Raw genomic sequence first — 18,671 nt, 5'->3', positions numbered from 1 at the left:
TTGAAATATGAATTCCGCTATGAGAATTTGAATTACAATTGTTGTCATTGAAGAAGTATTTTGTTTTGACAATTTGAAAACCCGTGTTACAGAGCAGGACGTTTTATTATGAAGTTCTTATCAAGGTGACACTCTAGTTTGTGATTCGTGTTAATTTAATTATTAGAATTTATGCGAATTATATAGGTGGGTTTAGATGGGTGCTACAACCTCCCACTTATCTAAAAATCCAAGACGAGCGTTCATTTGAATACTCCAGTTTTCGTAGTTAGACGTTGTTAGTCGTGGTAGTGGCATTTCACTCATCACGTTCGCCATTAGCTCTAATGCCAATTTGTTGATATAAATACTACTTTATATATTGCTCTCTTGCTTATTGAAATGAAAATACAACAAAGTCTTTATAAAGACCCAAGATACTACTATTCTAGGAATTAAGATGCAACTGAGTTCTATTAAAAGACCACTAACCTCTTGGCCTTTCCACTACAAGAACTTTTTATTTGTCCACTGACTTCTAAATTAAAACTCATTTAAAAAATTAAACACATACTTCATACTCTCTTTTATAGAATTATTAAGTAGAGTTGATTTTTGCAAAATCAAGAGTCTTTTTTCCATCATGAGAACTCCTAAAGTAGTTGTCCATATAATCCTGCCACAAGACATCTCTATAACCAGCAAATCCATCTTTCTTCACCAATTCTGGAAATGGGCCAATCCTCTCAGTAAACATAGGAAGACTGAACATTGGAACTGATACTCTTGATTGTGTGGAAGTTGTCAGTACTCTATGTTCAGCACTTTTATATTTTCCATTGCTAAGTACCTTCAAGTAAAATACAAAAGGATTATTAGTTATGATGCAAAGTACATTAGTACAATTTTAAGATTTTAACTATGTCGTATTTTTTGATTTAAAGATATATCAAACCTCTAAAGCATCACCAACATTGATGACTAAAGCTTCCTGGATTGGAGGAATTTCAAGCCACACTTCTTTTTCATCATTACTCTCATCTTCCGATTTAACATGCAATCCACCAATTCCATCTTGAAGAAGAATTGTGATAGTTCCTGAGTCTGAGTGACGCACTGTACCGGCGGTGAGTTCTGGATTTGGACATGCTGGATAGTAGTTCATGTTAACCATCTTCGTACCAATAAGACTCTCCATTTTTGACTCATCTAGTTTCACTCCAAGTTTATCAATTAATATTTTTAATAAGTCTCTCGCTATCTTGGATGATAACTTCAAATATTCAAGTGCAACTTCCCTGCAAATTGAGAGAAATAAATAATTCAACAAAACCTATAATGTCTAATATGTATGCTATATTAGATTGGACTTACTTGCATATATTAGGCCAATGTTGAAGAGCATCTTCATCACAACTATAAACCATATTGATATAATCTTTCCATTCCAACACTTTTTCTAACTCAGGTACAAAGCTAGTTTTATATCTCGTATTACTCGCACTATTGCGGTAAATAACTTTCTCCTCTGGTGGCAAGTTGAAGAAAGAGTGTGCTGAATCTTTAAGTGATTCCAACAACTCGGGAGGAACACAATGATTCACTACTTGAAAGAATCCAAGTGTCTCAGCAGCTCTAACAATTTCATCCACCACTTTTTCATGTTCTGGCCCATTGAGTTTTGATAAATCAATAGGTTGAATTTCACATGGTTTTGAGTTTAGTTTGTTGATTCTGTTGTTTATGGGTTGTATGTATATTTTTGGAACCTCTGATAAACCTGAGTCAACTAAACCTTTGATCCCATTTCCATCTCTTACAACAAAGTTGTACAATGAATCTGAGGAGTTGGAAATTTGTGCCATGAAAGTGTGCAATTTTTTATGCTTGGATTAAGAGGAAATTGTTGTGAAAGAAGGAAACTTATTAACGAATGTAACATGAGTGATATGCTTTTATAAGTCTTCGTAAGTGAAAAATAATACACATAAGGAGTTCAGCCACGGTTAAAAAGTAAGAAAAAAAAACGGTTTAAAAATATATTGACATAAGGACTAATACGACTTGATTAAATTTAGCAAAAAATTAAATAGATACTATTTTTTATTTATGAATTTATTTGACCTCTCCAATTTTTGCGAGGAACTAAAATACTAAAATAGTTCTTTACCTTAAAATAAAAGAACAAAGCACAAAAAGTAAAAGAAAATTACACAAAATTCAAACACAAAAATTTGTATTGATAATATCAAAAAATGATATATTTGTAAAGACTAATCACATAATTAAACCTTAAGTAATTAATCTTTCAAAATAAAAAATATTCATTTGAATACTTTCATAGTAGCTATCATTCTTCGTACCTTTCAATGTCTCGATACTATCTCATCTTCTCTTCACCTATAAAAGAATTAGATTTTCTTTCTCCCCAAATTACTATGGCCAAATATACGACATCCTCATCCACTCTCATTTTCCAATATTATTTTTTGTTTTTGTTTGTTGCACCATTCTCATTCCCCAATATTGTTTTTTGATTTTGTTTGTTGCACCATTCTTATTTCCCAATATTATTTTTTTGTTTTTGTTTGTTTCACCATTCTCATTTTCCAATATTATTTTTTATTTTTGTTTGTAGGACCATTCTCATTTACCAATATTACTTTTTGTTTTTGTTTGTAGGACCATTCTCATTTACCAATATTACTTTTTGTTTTTGTTTGTTGCACCATTCTCATTCCCCAATATTGTTTTTTGTTTTTGTTTGTTGCACCATTCTCATTCTCCAATATTGTTTTTTGTTTTTGTTTGTTGCACCATTCTTATTTCTCAATATAATTTTTTTGTTTTTGTTTGTTTCACCATTCTCATTTTCCAATATTATTTTTTATTTTTGTTTGTAGGACCATTCTCATTTACCAATATTATTTTTTGTTTGTAGGACCATTCTCATTTACCAAAAAATTTTTTTGTTTTTGTTTTTTGCACCGTCTGCCTTAACAACAATATTTTTTTGTCTTAAGAATCCAATGTATATGGCCATAAATGACATAACTCATGTGCCCCTTCTTAAAATAATCTACATATGAAAGTCAAAAAAATCAATATTGTTGACTGCAGTCAATACTTTTATAATAACATTTGTTAAATATTAATTTATAATGGTTAGATTAATAACAATGATATTTAGCAAAATAGTTAGATTTGTAAAATACTGCAACATGATAAGAACATAATTATTGATAATATTAGTAATAATAATAAGAAATGACTATTTGTTTAGGATTTATTAAACTTCAAAATAATATTATAATTTAACCTAATATTGGGTGACAATCTTAGAATGTTAAGCCCACTGATAGATACACCCTCTTAGATTTCTTCCCAGACCCAAATAAATAAACTCACCCTCATTTTATATTACTAAGCCCAATTATATACATACTTGTTTTTAAATACACCTCTCTATTTAACAACTTAAATATGCATCTCATAAGCAACAATTATTTTGAATATTTGAAGCAAATCATAATTCTTTTAAATATGCACCCTACAAATTTAATTTAAATGCACAGAGGAAAGGAAAATAAATTGTTGATGCTCGAGGCGGTCAAATTTGGTGTATGACATGTAGCATTGCATTCTTTGTGACATTGCATAATTTTTGATTGCGTGATGTTTGACAATTCGTGAATAAGTGAGATTTAATTAAGGAATGTGACTGAATTATGTGATGATGTTGTGAGTAGATGATGATGTGCAGGTGTGAGTAAATATGTGAAGTATGAGGATACACATGCGTTAGTATATGTATAATTAATGATGCCTATTGTATAACTACTATATTTCTCCCTTATGTCTTCTATAATGACTATGAATTACTCACCCTTTCTGTTTGAATGTTACCTCCACGTGGGTAACGCGCAAGTAATCAAGAATAGTTCGTTGGTGTTTGGAGGATAGTTTCATGAAATCTTTTAGCGCTTTATTTGGAATAAAGATGGTCTTGCTCTCTTACGTAACATCGGGGTTGGGGTCATTTAATTGGAACAATGTCATTCTTTTAATTGTTTTGAGATCTGAACTATCTGTTGTGGTATTTAAGATGTTTTGAAATATGAATTCCGCTATGAGAATTTGAATTACAATTGTTGTCATTGAAGAAGTATTTTGTTTTGACAATTTGAAAACCCGTGTTACAGAGCAGGACGTTTTATTATGAAGTTCTTATCAAGGTGACACTCTAGTTTGTGATTCGTGTTAATTTAATTATTAGAATTTATGCGAATTATATATGTGCGTTTAGATGGGTGTTACAACCTCCCACTTATCTAAAAATCCAAGACGAGCGTTCATTTGAATACTCCAGTTTTCGTAGTTAGACGTTGTTAGTCGTGGTAGTGGCATTTCACTCATCACGTTCGCCATTAGCTCTAATGCCAATTTGTTGATATAAATACTACTTTATATATTGCTCTCTTGCTTATTGAAATGAAAATACAACAAAGTCTTTATAAAGACCCAAGATACTACTATTCTAGGAATTAAGATGCAACTGAGTTCTATTAAAAGACCACTAACCTCTTGGCCTTTCCACTACAAGAACTTTTTATTTGTCCACTGACTTCTAAATTAAAACTCATTTAAAAAATTAAACACATACTTCATACTCTCTTTTATAGAATTATTAAGTAGAGTTGATTTTTGCAAAATCAAGAGTCTTTTTTCCATCATGAGAACTCCTAAAGTAGTTGTCCATATAATCCTGCCACAAGACATCTCTATAACCAGCAAATCCATCTTTCTTCACCAATTCTGGAAATGGGCCAATCCTCTCAGTAAACATAGGAAGACTGAACATTGGAACTGATACTCTTGATTGTGTGGAAGTTGTCAGTACTCTATGTTCAGCACTTTTATATTTTCCATTGCTAAGTACCTTCAAGTAAAATACAAAAGGATTATTAGTTATGATGCAAAGTACATTAGTACAATTTTAAGATTTTAACTATGTCGTATTTTTTGATTTAAAGATATATCAAACCTCTAAAGCATCACCAACATTGATGACTAAAGCTTCCTGGATTGGAGGAATTTCAAGCCACACTTCTTTTTCATCATTACTCTCATCTTCCGATTTAACATGCAATCCACCAATTCCATCTTGAAGAAGAATTGTGATAGTTCCTGAGTCTGAGTGACGCACTGTACCGGCGGTGAGTTCTGGATTTGGACATGCTGGATAGTAGTTCATGTTAACCATCTTCGTACCAATAAGACTCTCCATTTTTGACTCATCTAGTTTCACTCCAAGTTTATCAATTAATATTTTTAATAAGTCTCTCGCTATCTTGGATGATAACTTCAAATATTCAAGTGCAACTTCCCTGCAAATTGAGAGAAATAAATAATTCAACAAAACCTATAATGTCTAATATGTATGCTATATTAGATTGGACTTACTTGCATATATTAGGCCAATGTTGAAGAGCATCTTCATCACAACTATAAACCATATTGATATAATCTTTCCATTCCAACACTTTTTCTAACTCAGGTACAAAGCTAGTTTTATATCTCGTATTACTCGCACTATTGCGGTAAATAACTTTCTCCTCTGGTGGCAAGTTGAAGAAAGAGTGTGCTGAATCTTTAAGTGATTCCAACAACTCGGGAGGAACACAATGATTCACTACTTGAAAGAATCCAAGTGTCTCAGCAGCTCTAACAATTTCATCCACCACTTTTTCATGTTCTGGCCCATTGAGTTTTGATAAATCAATAGGTTGAATTTCACATGGTTTTGAGTTTAGTTTGTTGATTCTGTTGTTTATGGGTTGTATGTATATTTTTGGAACCTCTGATAAACCTGAGTCAACTAAACCTTTGATCCCATTTCCATCTCTTACAACAAAGTTGTACAATGAATCTGAGGAGTTGGAAATTTGTGCCATGAAAGTGTGCAATTTTTTATGCTTGGATTAAGAGGAAATTGTTGTGAAAGAAGGAAACTTATTAACGAATGTAACATGAGTGATATGCTTTTATAAGTCTTCGTAAGTGAAAAATAATACACATAAGGAGTTCAGCCACGGTTAAAAAGTAAGAAAAAAAAACGGTTTAAAAATATATTGACATAAGGACTAATACGACTTGATTAAATTTAGCAAAAAATTAAATAGATACTATTTTTTATTTATGAATTTATTTGACCTCTCCAATTTTTGCGAGGAACTAAAATACTAAAATAGTTCTTTACCTTAAAATAAAAGAACAAAGCACAAAAAGTAAAAGAAAATTACACAAAATTCAAACACAAAAATTTGTATTGATAATATCAAAAAATGATATATTTGTAAAGACTAATCACATAATTAAACCTTAAGTAATTAATCTTTCAAAATAAAAAATATTCATTTGAATACTTTCATAGTAGCTATCATTCTTCGTACCTTTCAATGTCTCGATACTATCTCATCTTCTCTTCACCTATAAAAGAATTAGATTTTCTTTCTCCCCAAATTACTATGGCCAAATATACGACATCCTCATCCACTCTCATTTTCCAATATTATTTTTTGTTTTTGTTTGTTGCACCATTCTCATTCCCCAATATTGTTTTTTGATTTTGTTTGTTGCACCATTCTTATTTCCCAATATTATTTTTTTGTTTTTGTTTGTTTCACCATTCTCATTTTCCAATATTATTTTTTATTTTTGTTTGTAGGACCATTCTCATTTACCAATATTACTTTTTGTTTTTGTTTGTAGGACCATTCTCATTTACCAATATTACTTTTTGTTTTTGTTTGTTGCACCATTCTCATTCCCCAATATTGTTTTTTGTTTTTGTTTGTTGCACCATTCTCATTCTCCAATATTGTTTTTTGTTTTTGTTTGTTGCACCATTCTTATTTCTCAATATAATTTTTTTGTTTTTGTTTGTTTCACCATTCTCATTTTCCAATATTATTTTTTATTTTTGTTTGTAGGACCATTCTCATTTACCAATATTATTTTTTGTTTGTAGGACCATTCTCATTTACCAAAAAAAGTTTTTGTTTTTGTTTTTTGCACCGTCTGCCTTAACAACAATATTTTTTTGTCTTAAGAATCCAATGTATATGGCCATAAATGACATAACTCATGTGCCCCTTCTTAAAATAATCTACATATGAAAGTCAAAAAAATCAATATTGTTGACTGCAGTCAATACTTTTATAATAACATTTGTTAAATATTAATTTATAATGGTTAGATTAATAACAATGATATTTAGCAAAATAGTTAGATTTGTAAAATACTGCAACATGATAAGAACATAATTATTGATAATATTAGTAATAATAATAAGAAATGACTATTTGTTTAGGATTTATTAAACTTCAAAATAATATTATAATTTAACCTAATATTGGGTGACAATCTTAGAATGTTAAGCCCACTGATAGATACACCCTCTTAGATTTCTTCCCAGACCCAAATAAATAAACTCACCCTCATTTTATATTACTAAGCCCAATTATATACATACTTGTTTTTAAATACACCTCTCTATTTAACAACTTAAATATGCATCTCATAAGCAACAATTATTTTGAATATTTGAAGCAAATCATAATTCTTTTAAATATGCACCCTACAAATTTAATTTAAATGCACAGAGGAAAGGAAAATAAATTGTTGATGCTCGAGGCGGTCAAATTTGGTGTATGACATGTAGCATTGCATTCTTTGTGACATTGCATAATTTTTGATTGCGTGATGTTTGACAATTCGTGAATAAGTGAGATTTAATTAAGGAATGTGACTGAATTATGTGATGATGTTGTGAGTAGATGATGATGTGCAGGTGTGAGTAAATATGTGAAGTATGAGGATACACATGCGTTAGTATATGTATAATTAATGATGCCTATTGTATAACTACTATATTTCTCCCTTATGTCTTCTATAATGACTATGAATTACTCACCGTTTCTGTTTGAATTTTACCTCCACGTGGGTAACGCGCAAGTAATCAAGAATAGTTCGTTGGTGTTTGGAGGATAGTTTCATGAAATCTTTTAGCGCTTTATTTGGAATAAAGATGGTCTTGCTCTCTTACGTAACATCGGGGTTGGGGTCATTTAATTGGAACAATGTCATTCTTTTAATTGTTTTGAGATCTGAACTATCTGTTGTGGTATTTAAGATGTTTTGAAATATGAATTCCGCTATGAGAATTTGAATTACAATTGTTGTCATTGAAGAAGTATTTTGTTTTGACAATTTGAAAACCCGTGTTACAGAGCAGGACGTTTTATTATGAAGTTCTTATCAAGGTGACACTCTAGTTTGTGATTCGTGTTAATTTAATTATTAGAATTTATGCGAATTATATATGTGCGTTTAGATGGGTGTTACAACCTCCCACTTATCTAAAAATCCAAGACGAGCGTTCATTTGAATACTCCAGTTTTCGTAGTTAGACGTTGTTAGTCGTGGTAGTGGCATTTCACTCATCACGTTCGCCATTAGCTCTAATGCCAATTTGTTGATATAAATACTACTTTATATATTGCTCTCTTGCTTATTGAAATGAAAATACAACAAAGTCTTTATAAAGACCCAAGATACTACTATTCTAGGAATTAAGATGCAACTGAGTTCTATTAAAAGACCACTAACCTCTTGGCCTTTCCACTACAAGAACTTTTTATTTGTCCACTGACTTCTAAATTAAAACTCATTTAAAAAATTAAACACATACTTCATACTCTCTTTTATAGAATTATTAAGTAGAGTTGATTTTTGCAAAATCAAGAGTCTTTTTTCCATCATGAGAACTCCTAAAGTAGTTGTCCATATAATCCTGCCACAAGACATCTCTATAACCAGCAAATCCATCTTTCTTCACCAATTCTGGAAATGGGCCAATCCTCTCAGTAAACATAGGAAGACTGAACATTGGAACTGATACTCTTGATTGTGTGGAAGTTGTCAGTACTCTATGTTCAGCACTTTTATATTTTCCATTGCTAAGTACCTTCAAGTAAAATACAAAAGGATTATTAGTTATGATGCAAAGTACATTAGTACAATTTTAAGATTTTAACTATGTCGTATTTTTTGATTTAAAGATATATCAAACCTCTAAAGCATCACCAACATTGATGACTAAAGCTTCCTGGATTGGAGGAATTTCAAGCCACACTTCTTTTTCATCATTACTCTCATCTTCCGATTTAACATGCAATCCACCAATTCCATCTTGAAGAAGAATTGTGATAGTTCCTGAGTCTGAGTGACGCACTGTACCGGCGGTGAGTTCTGGATTTGGACATGCTGGATAGTAGTTCATGTTAACCATCTTCGTACCAATAAGACTCTCCATTTTTGACTCATCTAGTTTCACTCCAAGTTTATCAATTAATATTTTTAATAAGTCTCTCGCTATCTTGGATGATAACTTCAAATATTCAAGTGCAACTTCCCTGCAAATTGAGAGAAATAAATAATTCAACAAAACCTATAATGTCTAATATGTATGCTATATTAGATTGGACTTACTTGCATATATTAGGCCAATGTTGAAGAGCATCTTCATCACAACTATAAACCATATTGATATAATCTTTCCATTCCAACACTTTTTCTAACTCAGGTACAAAGCTAGTTTTATATCTCGTATTACTCGCACTATTGCGGTAAATAACTTTCTCCTCTGGTGGCAAGTTGAAGAAAGAGTGTGCTGAATCTTTAAGTGATTCCAACAACTCGGGAGGAACACAATGATTCACTACTTGAAAGAATCCAAGTGTCTCAGCAGCTCTAACAATTTCATCCACCACTTTTTCATGTTCTGGCCCATTGAGTTTTGATAAATCAATAGGTTGAATTTCACATGGTTTTGAGTTTAGTTTGTTGATTCTGTTGTTTATGGGTTGTATGTATATTTTTGGAACCTCTGATAAACCTGAGTCAACTAAACCTTTGATCCCATTTCCATCTCTTACAACAAAGTTGTACAATGAATCTGAGGAGTTGGAAATTTGTGCCATGAAAGTGTGCAATTTTTTATGCTTGGATTAAGAGGAAATTGTTGTGAAAGAAGGAAACTTATTAACGAATGTAACATGAGTGATATGCTTTTATAAGTCTTCGTAAGTGAAAAATAATACACATAAGGAGTTCAGCCACGGTTAAAAAGTAAGAAAAAAAACGGTTTACAAATATATTGACATAAGGACTAATACGACTTGATTAAATTTAGCAAAAAATTAAATAGATACTATTTTTTATTTATGAATTTATTTGACCTCTCCAATTTTTGCGAGGAACTAAAATACTAAAATAGTTCTTTACCTTAAAATAAAAGAACAAAGCACAAAAAGTAAAAGAAAATTACACAAAATTCAAACACAAAAATTTGTATTGATAATATCAAAAAATGATATATTTGTAAAGACTAATCACATAATTAAACCTTAAGTAATTAATCTTTCAAAATAAAAAATATTCATTTGAATACTTTCATAGTAGCTATCATTCTTCGTACCTTTCAATGTCTCGATACTATCTCATCTTCTCTTCACCTATAAAAGAATTAGATTTTCTTTCTCCCCAAATTACTATGGCCAAATATACGACATCCTCATCCACTCTCATTTTCCAATATTATTTTTTGTTTTTGTTTGTTGCACCATTCTCATTCCCCAATATTGTTTTTTGATTTTGTTTGTTGCACCATTCTTATTTCCCAATATTATTTTTTTGTTTTTGTTTGTTTCACCATTCTCATTTTCCAATATTATTTTTTATTTTTGTTTGTAGGACCATTCTCATTTACCAATATTACTTTTTGTTTTTGTTTGTAGGACCATTCTCATTTACCAATATTACTTTTTGTTTTTGTTTGTTGCACCATTCTCATTCCCCAATATTGTTTTTTGTTTTTGTTTGTTGCACCATTCTCATTCTCCAATATTGTTTTTTGTTTTTGTTTGTTGCACCATTCTTATTTCTCAATATAATTTTTTTGTTTTTGTTTGTTTCACCATTCTCATTTTCCAATATTATTTTTTATTTTTGTTTGTAGGACCATTCTCATTTACCAATATTATTTTTTGTTTGTAGGACCATTCTCATTTACCAAAAAAAATTTTGTTTTTGTTTTTTGCACCGTCTGCCTTAACAACAATATTTTTTTTGTCTTAAGAATCCAATGTATATGGCCATAAATGACATAACTCATGTGCCCCTTCTTAAAATAATCTACATATGAAAGTCAAAAAAATCAATATTGTTGACTGCAGTCAATACTTTTATAATAACATTTGTTAAATATTAATTTAAAATGGTTAGATTAATAACAATGATATTTAGCAAAATAGTTAGATTTGTAAAATACTGCTGTCATACCCTAATTTTTGACCCCCCTGAGATGTCACATCATTGACATCAAATTCAAAAATGTTTCTTGATCGGTTTGGAAGCCATGATCGAGACTGCATTTATTCACTCATTCATTGCAAAATAATTTCATGTCCATGGAGGTTTTTCAAATAAAGTGCGTCATTTCCAATTTGTGGATTCAAGAGGATGTTTGGAATTGATTTCATGCTTTTTGGCCTACGGATTCATCATAATAAAGAAAATTGGCTCATGTGAATTATTTGGAATTTTGAAACAAGATCAAGATCATTCATGGGAATTTCTTCAAATTTGCAAGAGAATATCTTTTAGTTCATTTGTTGAAAGATAAATTCAAGTGATTATTCAAGATCATGAATTTAAGGGTTGTGAGTCCAATATCATTTCAAAATTCATGGTACAAGAACACTTTTCAAGACTTGAAATTCAAATTTCTCACTAGCTCAAAGGTATTCTACCATCCCTATTCAAGAATTACCATGGATCATTCAAATTTGCAAATTCCATTCAAGTACATTCAAGAATATTCAAACTTCATGTTTGAATAGCAATTTCATTCAAGATTTTAAAGGAAGATTCAAGAGTGGAATTTCTTTACATAAACAATTCCAAATTTTCAAATGAATTACAAAGTGAACTTCATTCAAAATTCAAGGTATTCCAACATTCAAAGTTTCATTCACTTTCAAGAATACAAAGTCCAAATTCATACAATTCTAAGGTGGAATGAATTGGAATTACAACAAGCAAAAATACAATTTTTTCTTGAATTCATTCTTCAATCTTCAAGCTTCCATTCTTCAAGTCCAAGTTTCTTCAAAGACTCATGTCACATGAAAAAGAAATAAAAAGGGTGGAATTAGCAAAAGTCTAACAAAAATAATTCAAGAGGGCCCAAAAGCCCAAAATCAAAGTCAAAAAGTCAAAAGTCAAAGAAATTCAAAGGGATATATATTATTTCATAACTACTATACTTAGATGCTACATATTTCATGACATGAGAACAAGACATGTCGTGGAACTTTCACTTGCAAGAGTTGTGAAGAATATATTCTATCCCATGTGCATAATATATATCCCATGTGCCTTTTCTTGTGGGACTTGGTTATTAAGCAAACTTAGCATTCAAGGAATTTTTGCAATGATTATATTCTTTGTAATGATTACAACTTAACAACTAAGTGAGCTTAAAGACTAAGCTTAGTTGCCAAAATGACCAAAGATGTCCCTTATCCTTTCCTCTATATATAGAAGAGAGGCACACAAATAAAAACGGGCAGAAAAAACAGGGGAGAAAAGAGCCAGCAGTAGGTAACTTCTAAGTTACAGAAAAATTCAGAAAAGAGAAGGAGAAGAGAAACTTGCATACCTTGCTTGTTTGCTTGCCAACAGCCTTCAAGATGGCTCCCATCTTCGAGCCTCCATAGATGAATCCTCAAAATCTTCGCCGCAGGTAAGCCTCTTTGCTCTCACTCTCAATATTTCCATTAACCATTGTTGTACCTGCAGCAAGTCAAAAATTCAGCATCACAACAACAAATTCGCAAAGCCACGATCACGCAACGGCAACTATTCTGAAGCAGTAGCAACAACTTGTTCAACGGTTCAAAAACACAGCAACAGTAACAATTTACAACAATTGCAATACCAACATCATCAAAAGTTTTGAATCACTCAACAACAACAATTAAATTAAAAATTCAGAACACACAACAGCAAGCAATTCGCGGTGTTCTTCAGCAGTATCAAATACAACAAATCCTCAGAAGCTCAAGGAACCAGGAGCTTACCTCGACGAATAATCCGGCGAAAATCTCCTCGCCGTAGTTTTCATTCTTTATCACTCATAATTGTTGTTGTTAGTTTCTGTTAAAACAAAAAAATAGTTGTCACTGCTGTAACCATAAAAAAGGAAACAACAACGAAATAGAAAGCATATGTTGTAGTCGTTACATCATAGAAAGGGGGGAGAACGAAATTGAAGAACAAACCTTGAGTTTGTCTTCGATCAAAAGAAGCCAGAAGTTGTTGTTGCTTGTTCGCCGTAAGCCAAAACAGAGAAGAGGTTTATCTTTTTCGTTGTTCTTCGCGAAGAGAGAGACCGCGAGTCCAAGAGTTTCTTGTTGTTGTTGTGATTCGCAGCAAGAGAGATGAGCATCAAGGGAGATAGCCTCCTTGTTGTTCATCGGAAAAAAAACCGAGTGAGAGCCGAGAGAGAGAGGCCATAGTTGTTGTTGTCCTTCAAAAGGGAGGAATCGAAGTTGGAATTTTGTTTGGTTTTCACGATGAAAAAGCAGCAGAGGGAGAGAGTAACGTTATCAAAAGAGAGAGGGAAGAGAGAAGAGGCGCTGCCTCTTGTGTTGTTTTAGGGTTTTCTACAACCCAACTCATGTGATAAGACTAGATCGCCGACCCGTGCTTCGCACGGATATATTAGAAATAAAATTATAGTTTTTTTAGTAGTTGATATTTTATATTTTATTTGCATATAAAATAAGGTCATTTAAATTATATTTGTAAGTATACTATTAATTTTTTAATGTGAAAAATAAGGTCATTTAAATTATGTTTGTAAGTATACTATTAATTTTTTAATGTGAAAGCATATAAAATTATCTTATATGTCATTAAGATTATGTAAGCAATTATACTATTAATTTGTTAATATGAAAGACAATAAATTAGAAAAAATTTACTATGATAATTTAAAATGTATAAATGTAAAGAAATAAATATTAATTAACTAAAAAATAGTATTTAATACTTCTTTGTAAACTACATTTAATATTGTATTAATATCTATCTTCACAATCATCATTAGCCACCAATATATTCAACCCTTCCATAGAAATAACCCTTGATATGACAACATATAGTTGTACATGAAATAATTCTTGATATGACAATATATATAGTTGATATACCCAACATGTTTTAGTGATTGTCCTTGACTTTTATTAATAATCCTACAAATGAAACAACCAAAAGAAATTTGTGTCTTTGAAATTTGAAAGGAATTCTTTTATCAGAAGGATAATATAAAATAATTAATTAAAAATGTAAATTTTAAAGTTGTTACTCAAGTTTGTTTGTCTCTTGGAAGTCATCATATTATCATATATGTAGATTCTTTTACATTTATGTAGACACAATGGATCCTCTCATTCTATCCATCCTCTCCTTCAACCGAAACACATGCAATTGTTTAGAGAATTAAAAAAAAATGATAAATAGAATAAGAGAAATAAAATGTTAGAAAGAGATAAAGACATAAATGTGAAGGAGAGGGTTGGAGAGAAAATATTAAAGGAGAGGATCCAAACCCATATGTAGATGTAGATTTGTATTTTTATTATTAAAACGATTGATTACACTTCAAGACATGTGATATGTATAAGACCATGAACCAAGACATACGAAAAAATTTATACACAAATATTAATTAAACTGTTTATGTAAAACATGATAAAAGAATAAATTATACGTCTTTTATATCTAACATAATAGTGTACATAATCTTCTGTCCAAATATACACTTCTGTCCATAATCTTATGTCCAAATATAATACATGTTTCTTCAATATACACTTTATATGATTTGATCTATAAGATGAAAGAGGAAAAAGACATAATGATATCACAAAAATTTGAGAAATCGTTATACTTATTCTATAATACTTAAATGTCTGCAGAACTAAAACATTACGCCCATAAAATAATAAACTAACTAAATTATATTAATAAAATATAACTTTTATTGATGCATATATTAGAGTTAAAGACCTTTACTTATGTGGCTACATGAACGATCATTTCATAGAACTCCCAAGCAAGCAACAATGATGCAACACAAATTTAAGATCTTCTCCTGATTCAGATCATCCAATAAAAGACAATTAGATAGAAAGTTCAATAGTAGACAAAATGAAGTTGTATCAATATAAAAGAGAATTGAAATATTTATAATATAATATTTAAGTCTCTATTCTGCCACAAAAACTAATGGTAAGGAATATAAGTTAAGAGAAACTAAAATTTTTACAATACAAAATTAAAGAGCACAACCAACAATTTATATGTAGAACACTTTGGCAATGCAATATCAAAAATATATATACACAATGATAATTGACAGAATAATAACGGATAATGACTAATTAAATCATTAATTAAAATATATATTAATAGAATAAATAAGTAATTATAATCATAATAATGAAAGAATATGCGTTACAAAATATTAAAAAATGTAATTCATAGGTTAAGAATATGAGTTACACAGTATATTTATTTATTGTGTCAAAAGCTTATAGTAATAATCTACTAAACTACAACAAAATAATAATAATAATAATAATAATAATAATAATAATAATAATAATAATAATAATAATAATAATAATAATAATAATAATAATAATAATAATAATAATAATATAGTTTGAGCTATGTATTGTTCCTCTATAAATTATAAAATTAACAATGTTTTAATAAATATATTTGTACTATGATAAATTATGAATATAATTTTTTATTTTAATAATAAACTATAAAATTAAATTTATTAAATTAAAAAAATATTCAAGTAGATAATTGAAATTAATAAAATTTTAAATTAATAGTTTAATAATATTTAAAAGTACAATGGTAGATTTTAATAAAATCTTGTACTAATAACCTAATAAATTTTAATAAAATTTAATTTAATATATTAGCATATGTGATTTTTCTTTATAAATTATAAAATTAAAAATGTTTTGATAAATGAATTTGTACTATGATAAACTATGAATTAAATTTTTAAAATATATATTTAAATATAAAATTATATTTATTAAATGATAAAAAGTTTCATATAAGTCATTATTAACTCATTTATTATGTAACGTTCAGGAAATTAATAATTTATTAATCTTTTTTTTTATATAACTTCCATGAATTTAAGGTATTGTAAAGTTTTTTTAAATGAATTTATATTTAAAATATTTTGTATATTTTTTTATTACTTCTCTATTATACATTATTTATATAAAGGATCGTATCACATAAATTTTATGAGTATAAAAATGTGACTACTAAAACTATATTAACTTAAATATTTAATTTAATATTTTAATTTATTATTTAAATTTAAATCTGAAATGTAGAAGAGAGATATTTAATTAGATTTTATATTAATAATTTAATAATATTTAAAAATACAATCGTAGATTTTAATAAAATCTTGTACTAATAATCTAATAAATTTTAGTAAAAAATAATTTTATATCTTGGCATATATATATATATATATATATATATATATATATATATATTTATATATATATATATATATATATATATATATATATATATATATATATATATATATATATATATATATTACTTCTCTATTATAAATTATTTATAAAAAAAAATCTTAACACATAAATTTATGAGCCTAAAAATGTGACTACTGAAACTATATTAAATTTATAATTTAAAATTTTAATGTATTATTTAAATTTAAATATGAAATATAGAAGAGAGAGATTTAATAAAATTTTACATTAATTATTATTATTGTAATTGAGTGATGGAGTAGTTATGGAATATGAACAAAATATTTAAAAATTGGTGCAACAAAGAATAAAAATTATTATTCATATAAAATTAATATGTGTATTAAGCGATTTTATTTAAAAAATCTTAATAATAATAATTTTTGTATGATCCAAATCGTGAATATTTATAGAATAAATTTTAGTCCCGTATGAAAATTAATACTATGAAGTAAAGGAAAAATAATGACTTATAGGATTTTTATTTTTAATTTATTTTAATTAATATAATAATTTATTAATATTTTTAGTAGAATAACACTTAATAAATGTTGTAACTGGTATTTTTAATATTTAAATGTTTTTATTAAGAGGTTAAAGATAGTGCACTAACAGTGTAAAAAAGTTTTACACTGTCATCCAATAGAAACAAATCGTTTTGCCATGTCATATAAATTTTTTAAAAATTAAAGTCTGATTTATTCTGATTCATGGTTGTGATTGGTTGACAGTGTAAAACTTTTTTACACTGTCAGTGCATCACCCATTTTCTCTTTTATTAATACAATTAATGAGTTATTGATTATAGTTTTTTTTAAAGAAAAATAATGGTTAAAGTTAAATTGAAAAATAACATAACATATTTATATTTAAATAAATTCAAAAAATATCTAAAGTGTTTATAATAAAATATGGGAAAAATAATGATTTATAGAATTTTATTTTTATTTTCTTTTGATTGTCATAATGATTTATTAAAAAAATTTAGTACAATAATACTAAATAAATATTGTACTTGATAATTTTCATATTCAAATATTGTAAAAAAATTCATTAAAATTTTATTATAAAAAAATTTGTGTACTCATTTAGAAAACACGTAATTTTCTAAAAACGTATTTAAAATAGCATATCTTTTTTTATTTTTTTTATTTTTGTCGAGTAGAAATTATAAACACATTTATTTTATTTGTAATGTTTATATATTATCATCAATATAGTATATCAATTACAATTTTGTATTCATTAAAATTAAAATAATTTTCATATTTGTGATTTTTATTTATTTTTTAGAAAACTAAGTAATTTATAGTTTATATAAAAAATTATAATTTTATTATTAAATAGAATAACTAAAAGAGAATAGTTAAAAAAATAATTAAAATAGAATTAGGATTATAAGATATAATAAAGTTAGTTGAATATAATAGTGTTAATTAAAAATTTGTATTATAATAATTATTTTTTGATTATTAAATTTTTTTTAATAAAAAAAATGAGAATTAGGATAATAAGATATAATAGTGTTAGATGAATATATTATTATTGTCATTATTATATTATTATTATTATTATTATTATTATTATTATTATTATTATTATTATTGTAGTAGTAGTTTTGTTATTATATTATTATTATTATTATTATTATTATTATTATTATTATTATTATTATTATTGTAGTAGTAGTTTTGTTATTATATTATTATTATTATTATTATTATTATTGTTATTTTAATATTATTATTAGTTAGATATTATGTAGATTATTATTATTAACAATATTGATGGTTTAATTTTATTATTATTATTATATTATTTTTATTATTTATTTATTTATTTATTTTAATATAGAGTTTGTATAATTAGGGTTTGTATTTAGAATTATCATTGAATGACATGTGGCGAAGATTGTTAGCAAGATGACATTTGGCGAGGATTATTATCAAGTTGACA

General features: G+C 27.8%; 3 protein-coding genes and 1 long non-coding RNA gene across 4 annotated transcripts; all 4 read right to left on the bottom strand.

The window, feature by feature from the left end:
• Positions 1-347: 347 nt before the first annotated feature.
• Positions 348-1,914, bottom strand: LOC131598924 (scopoletin 8-hydroxylase-like). The gene is made up of 3 exons (XM_058871490.1): positions 1,354-1,914; positions 935-1,277; positions 348-829 (listed from the first exon to the last, which is right to left on the bottom strand). Exons 1-3 carry the CDS (start codon positions 1,842-1,844, stop codon positions 578-580), a joined length of 1,086 nt encoding a protein of 361 aa, XP_058727473.1. The 5' UTR covers positions 1,845-1,914; the 3' UTR covers positions 348-577.
• A 2,522-nt stretch (positions 1,915-4,436) lies between these two features.
• On the bottom strand, positions 4,437-6,003 carry LOC131598923 (scopoletin 8-hydroxylase-like). The gene is made up of 3 exons (XM_058871489.1): positions 5,443-6,003; positions 5,024-5,366; positions 4,437-4,918 (listed from the first exon to the last, which is right to left on the bottom strand). Exons 1-3 carry the CDS (start codon positions 5,931-5,933, stop codon positions 4,667-4,669), a joined length of 1,086 nt encoding a protein of 361 aa, XP_058727472.1. The 5' UTR covers positions 5,934-6,003; the 3' UTR covers positions 4,437-4,666.
• Positions 6,004-8,525: 2,522 nt separating this feature from the next.
• Positions 8,526-10,092, bottom strand: LOC131598922 (scopoletin 8-hydroxylase-like). The gene is made up of 3 exons (XM_058871488.1): positions 9,532-10,092; positions 9,113-9,455; positions 8,526-9,007 (listed from the first exon to the last, which is right to left on the bottom strand). Exons 1-3 carry the CDS (start codon positions 10,020-10,022, stop codon positions 8,756-8,758), a joined length of 1,086 nt encoding a protein of 361 aa, XP_058727471.1. The 5' UTR covers positions 10,023-10,092; the 3' UTR covers positions 8,526-8,755.
• Positions 10,093-12,060: 1,968 nt separating this feature from the next.
• LOC131598921 (uncharacterized) lies at positions 12,061-13,764 on the bottom strand. Its single transcript, XR_009282419.1, has 3 exons — positions 13,386-13,764; positions 13,185-13,260; positions 12,061-12,897 (listed from the first exon to the last, which is right to left on the bottom strand). It is a non-coding gene; the product is annotated as an uncharacterized LOC131598921 (long non-coding RNA).
• Positions 13,765-18,671: the final 4,907 nt, after the last annotated feature.

The sequence above is a fragment of the Vicia villosa genome, linkage group LG4 (genome assembly GCF_029867415.1).
Source record: "Vicia villosa cultivar HV-30 ecotype Madison, WI linkage group LG4, Vvil1.0, whole genome shotgun sequence".
In the NCBI taxonomy this organism is placed as follows: domain Eukaryota; kingdom Viridiplantae; phylum Streptophyta; class Magnoliopsida; order Fabales; family Fabaceae; genus Vicia; species Vicia villosa.
This window is presented reverse-complemented; position numbering and strand designations above follow the sequence as displayed.

What these genes read in the sequence shown, in the direction of transcription:
- LOC131598924 (XM_058871490.1), bottom strand. Translation starts at nt 1,844, where the DNA reads ATGGCACAAATTTCCAACTCCTCAGATTCATTGTACAACTTTGTTGTA. An exon ending in CATTGGCCTAATATATGCAA is followed by an intron (nt 1,278 to 1,353) that starts GTAAGTCCAATC and finishes CTCAATTTGCAG; the next exon opens with GGAAGTTGCACTTGAATATT. An exon ending in ATGTTGGTGATGCTTTAGAG is followed by an intron (nt 830 to 934) that starts GTTTGATATATC and finishes TTTTACTTGAAG; the next exon opens with GTACTTAGCAATGGAAAATA.
- LOC131598923 (XM_058871489.1), bottom strand. Translation starts at nt 5,933, where the DNA reads ATGGCACAAATTTCCAACTCCTCAGATTCATTGTACAACTTTGTTGTA. An exon ending in CATTGGCCTAATATATGCAA is followed by an intron (nt 5,367 to 5,442) that starts GTAAGTCCAATC and finishes CTCAATTTGCAG; the next exon opens with GGAAGTTGCACTTGAATATT. An exon ending in ATGTTGGTGATGCTTTAGAG is followed by an intron (nt 4,919 to 5,023) that starts GTTTGATATATC and finishes TTTTACTTGAAG; the next exon opens with GTACTTAGCAATGGAAAATA.
- LOC131598922 (XM_058871488.1), bottom strand. Translation starts at nt 10,022, where the DNA reads ATGGCACAAATTTCCAACTCCTCAGATTCATTGTACAACTTTGTTGTA. An exon ending in CATTGGCCTAATATATGCAA is followed by an intron (nt 9,456 to 9,531) that starts GTAAGTCCAATC and finishes CTCAATTTGCAG; the next exon opens with GGAAGTTGCACTTGAATATT. An exon ending in ATGTTGGTGATGCTTTAGAG is followed by an intron (nt 9,008 to 9,112) that starts GTTTGATATATC and finishes TTTTACTTGAAG; the next exon opens with GTACTTAGCAATGGAAAATA.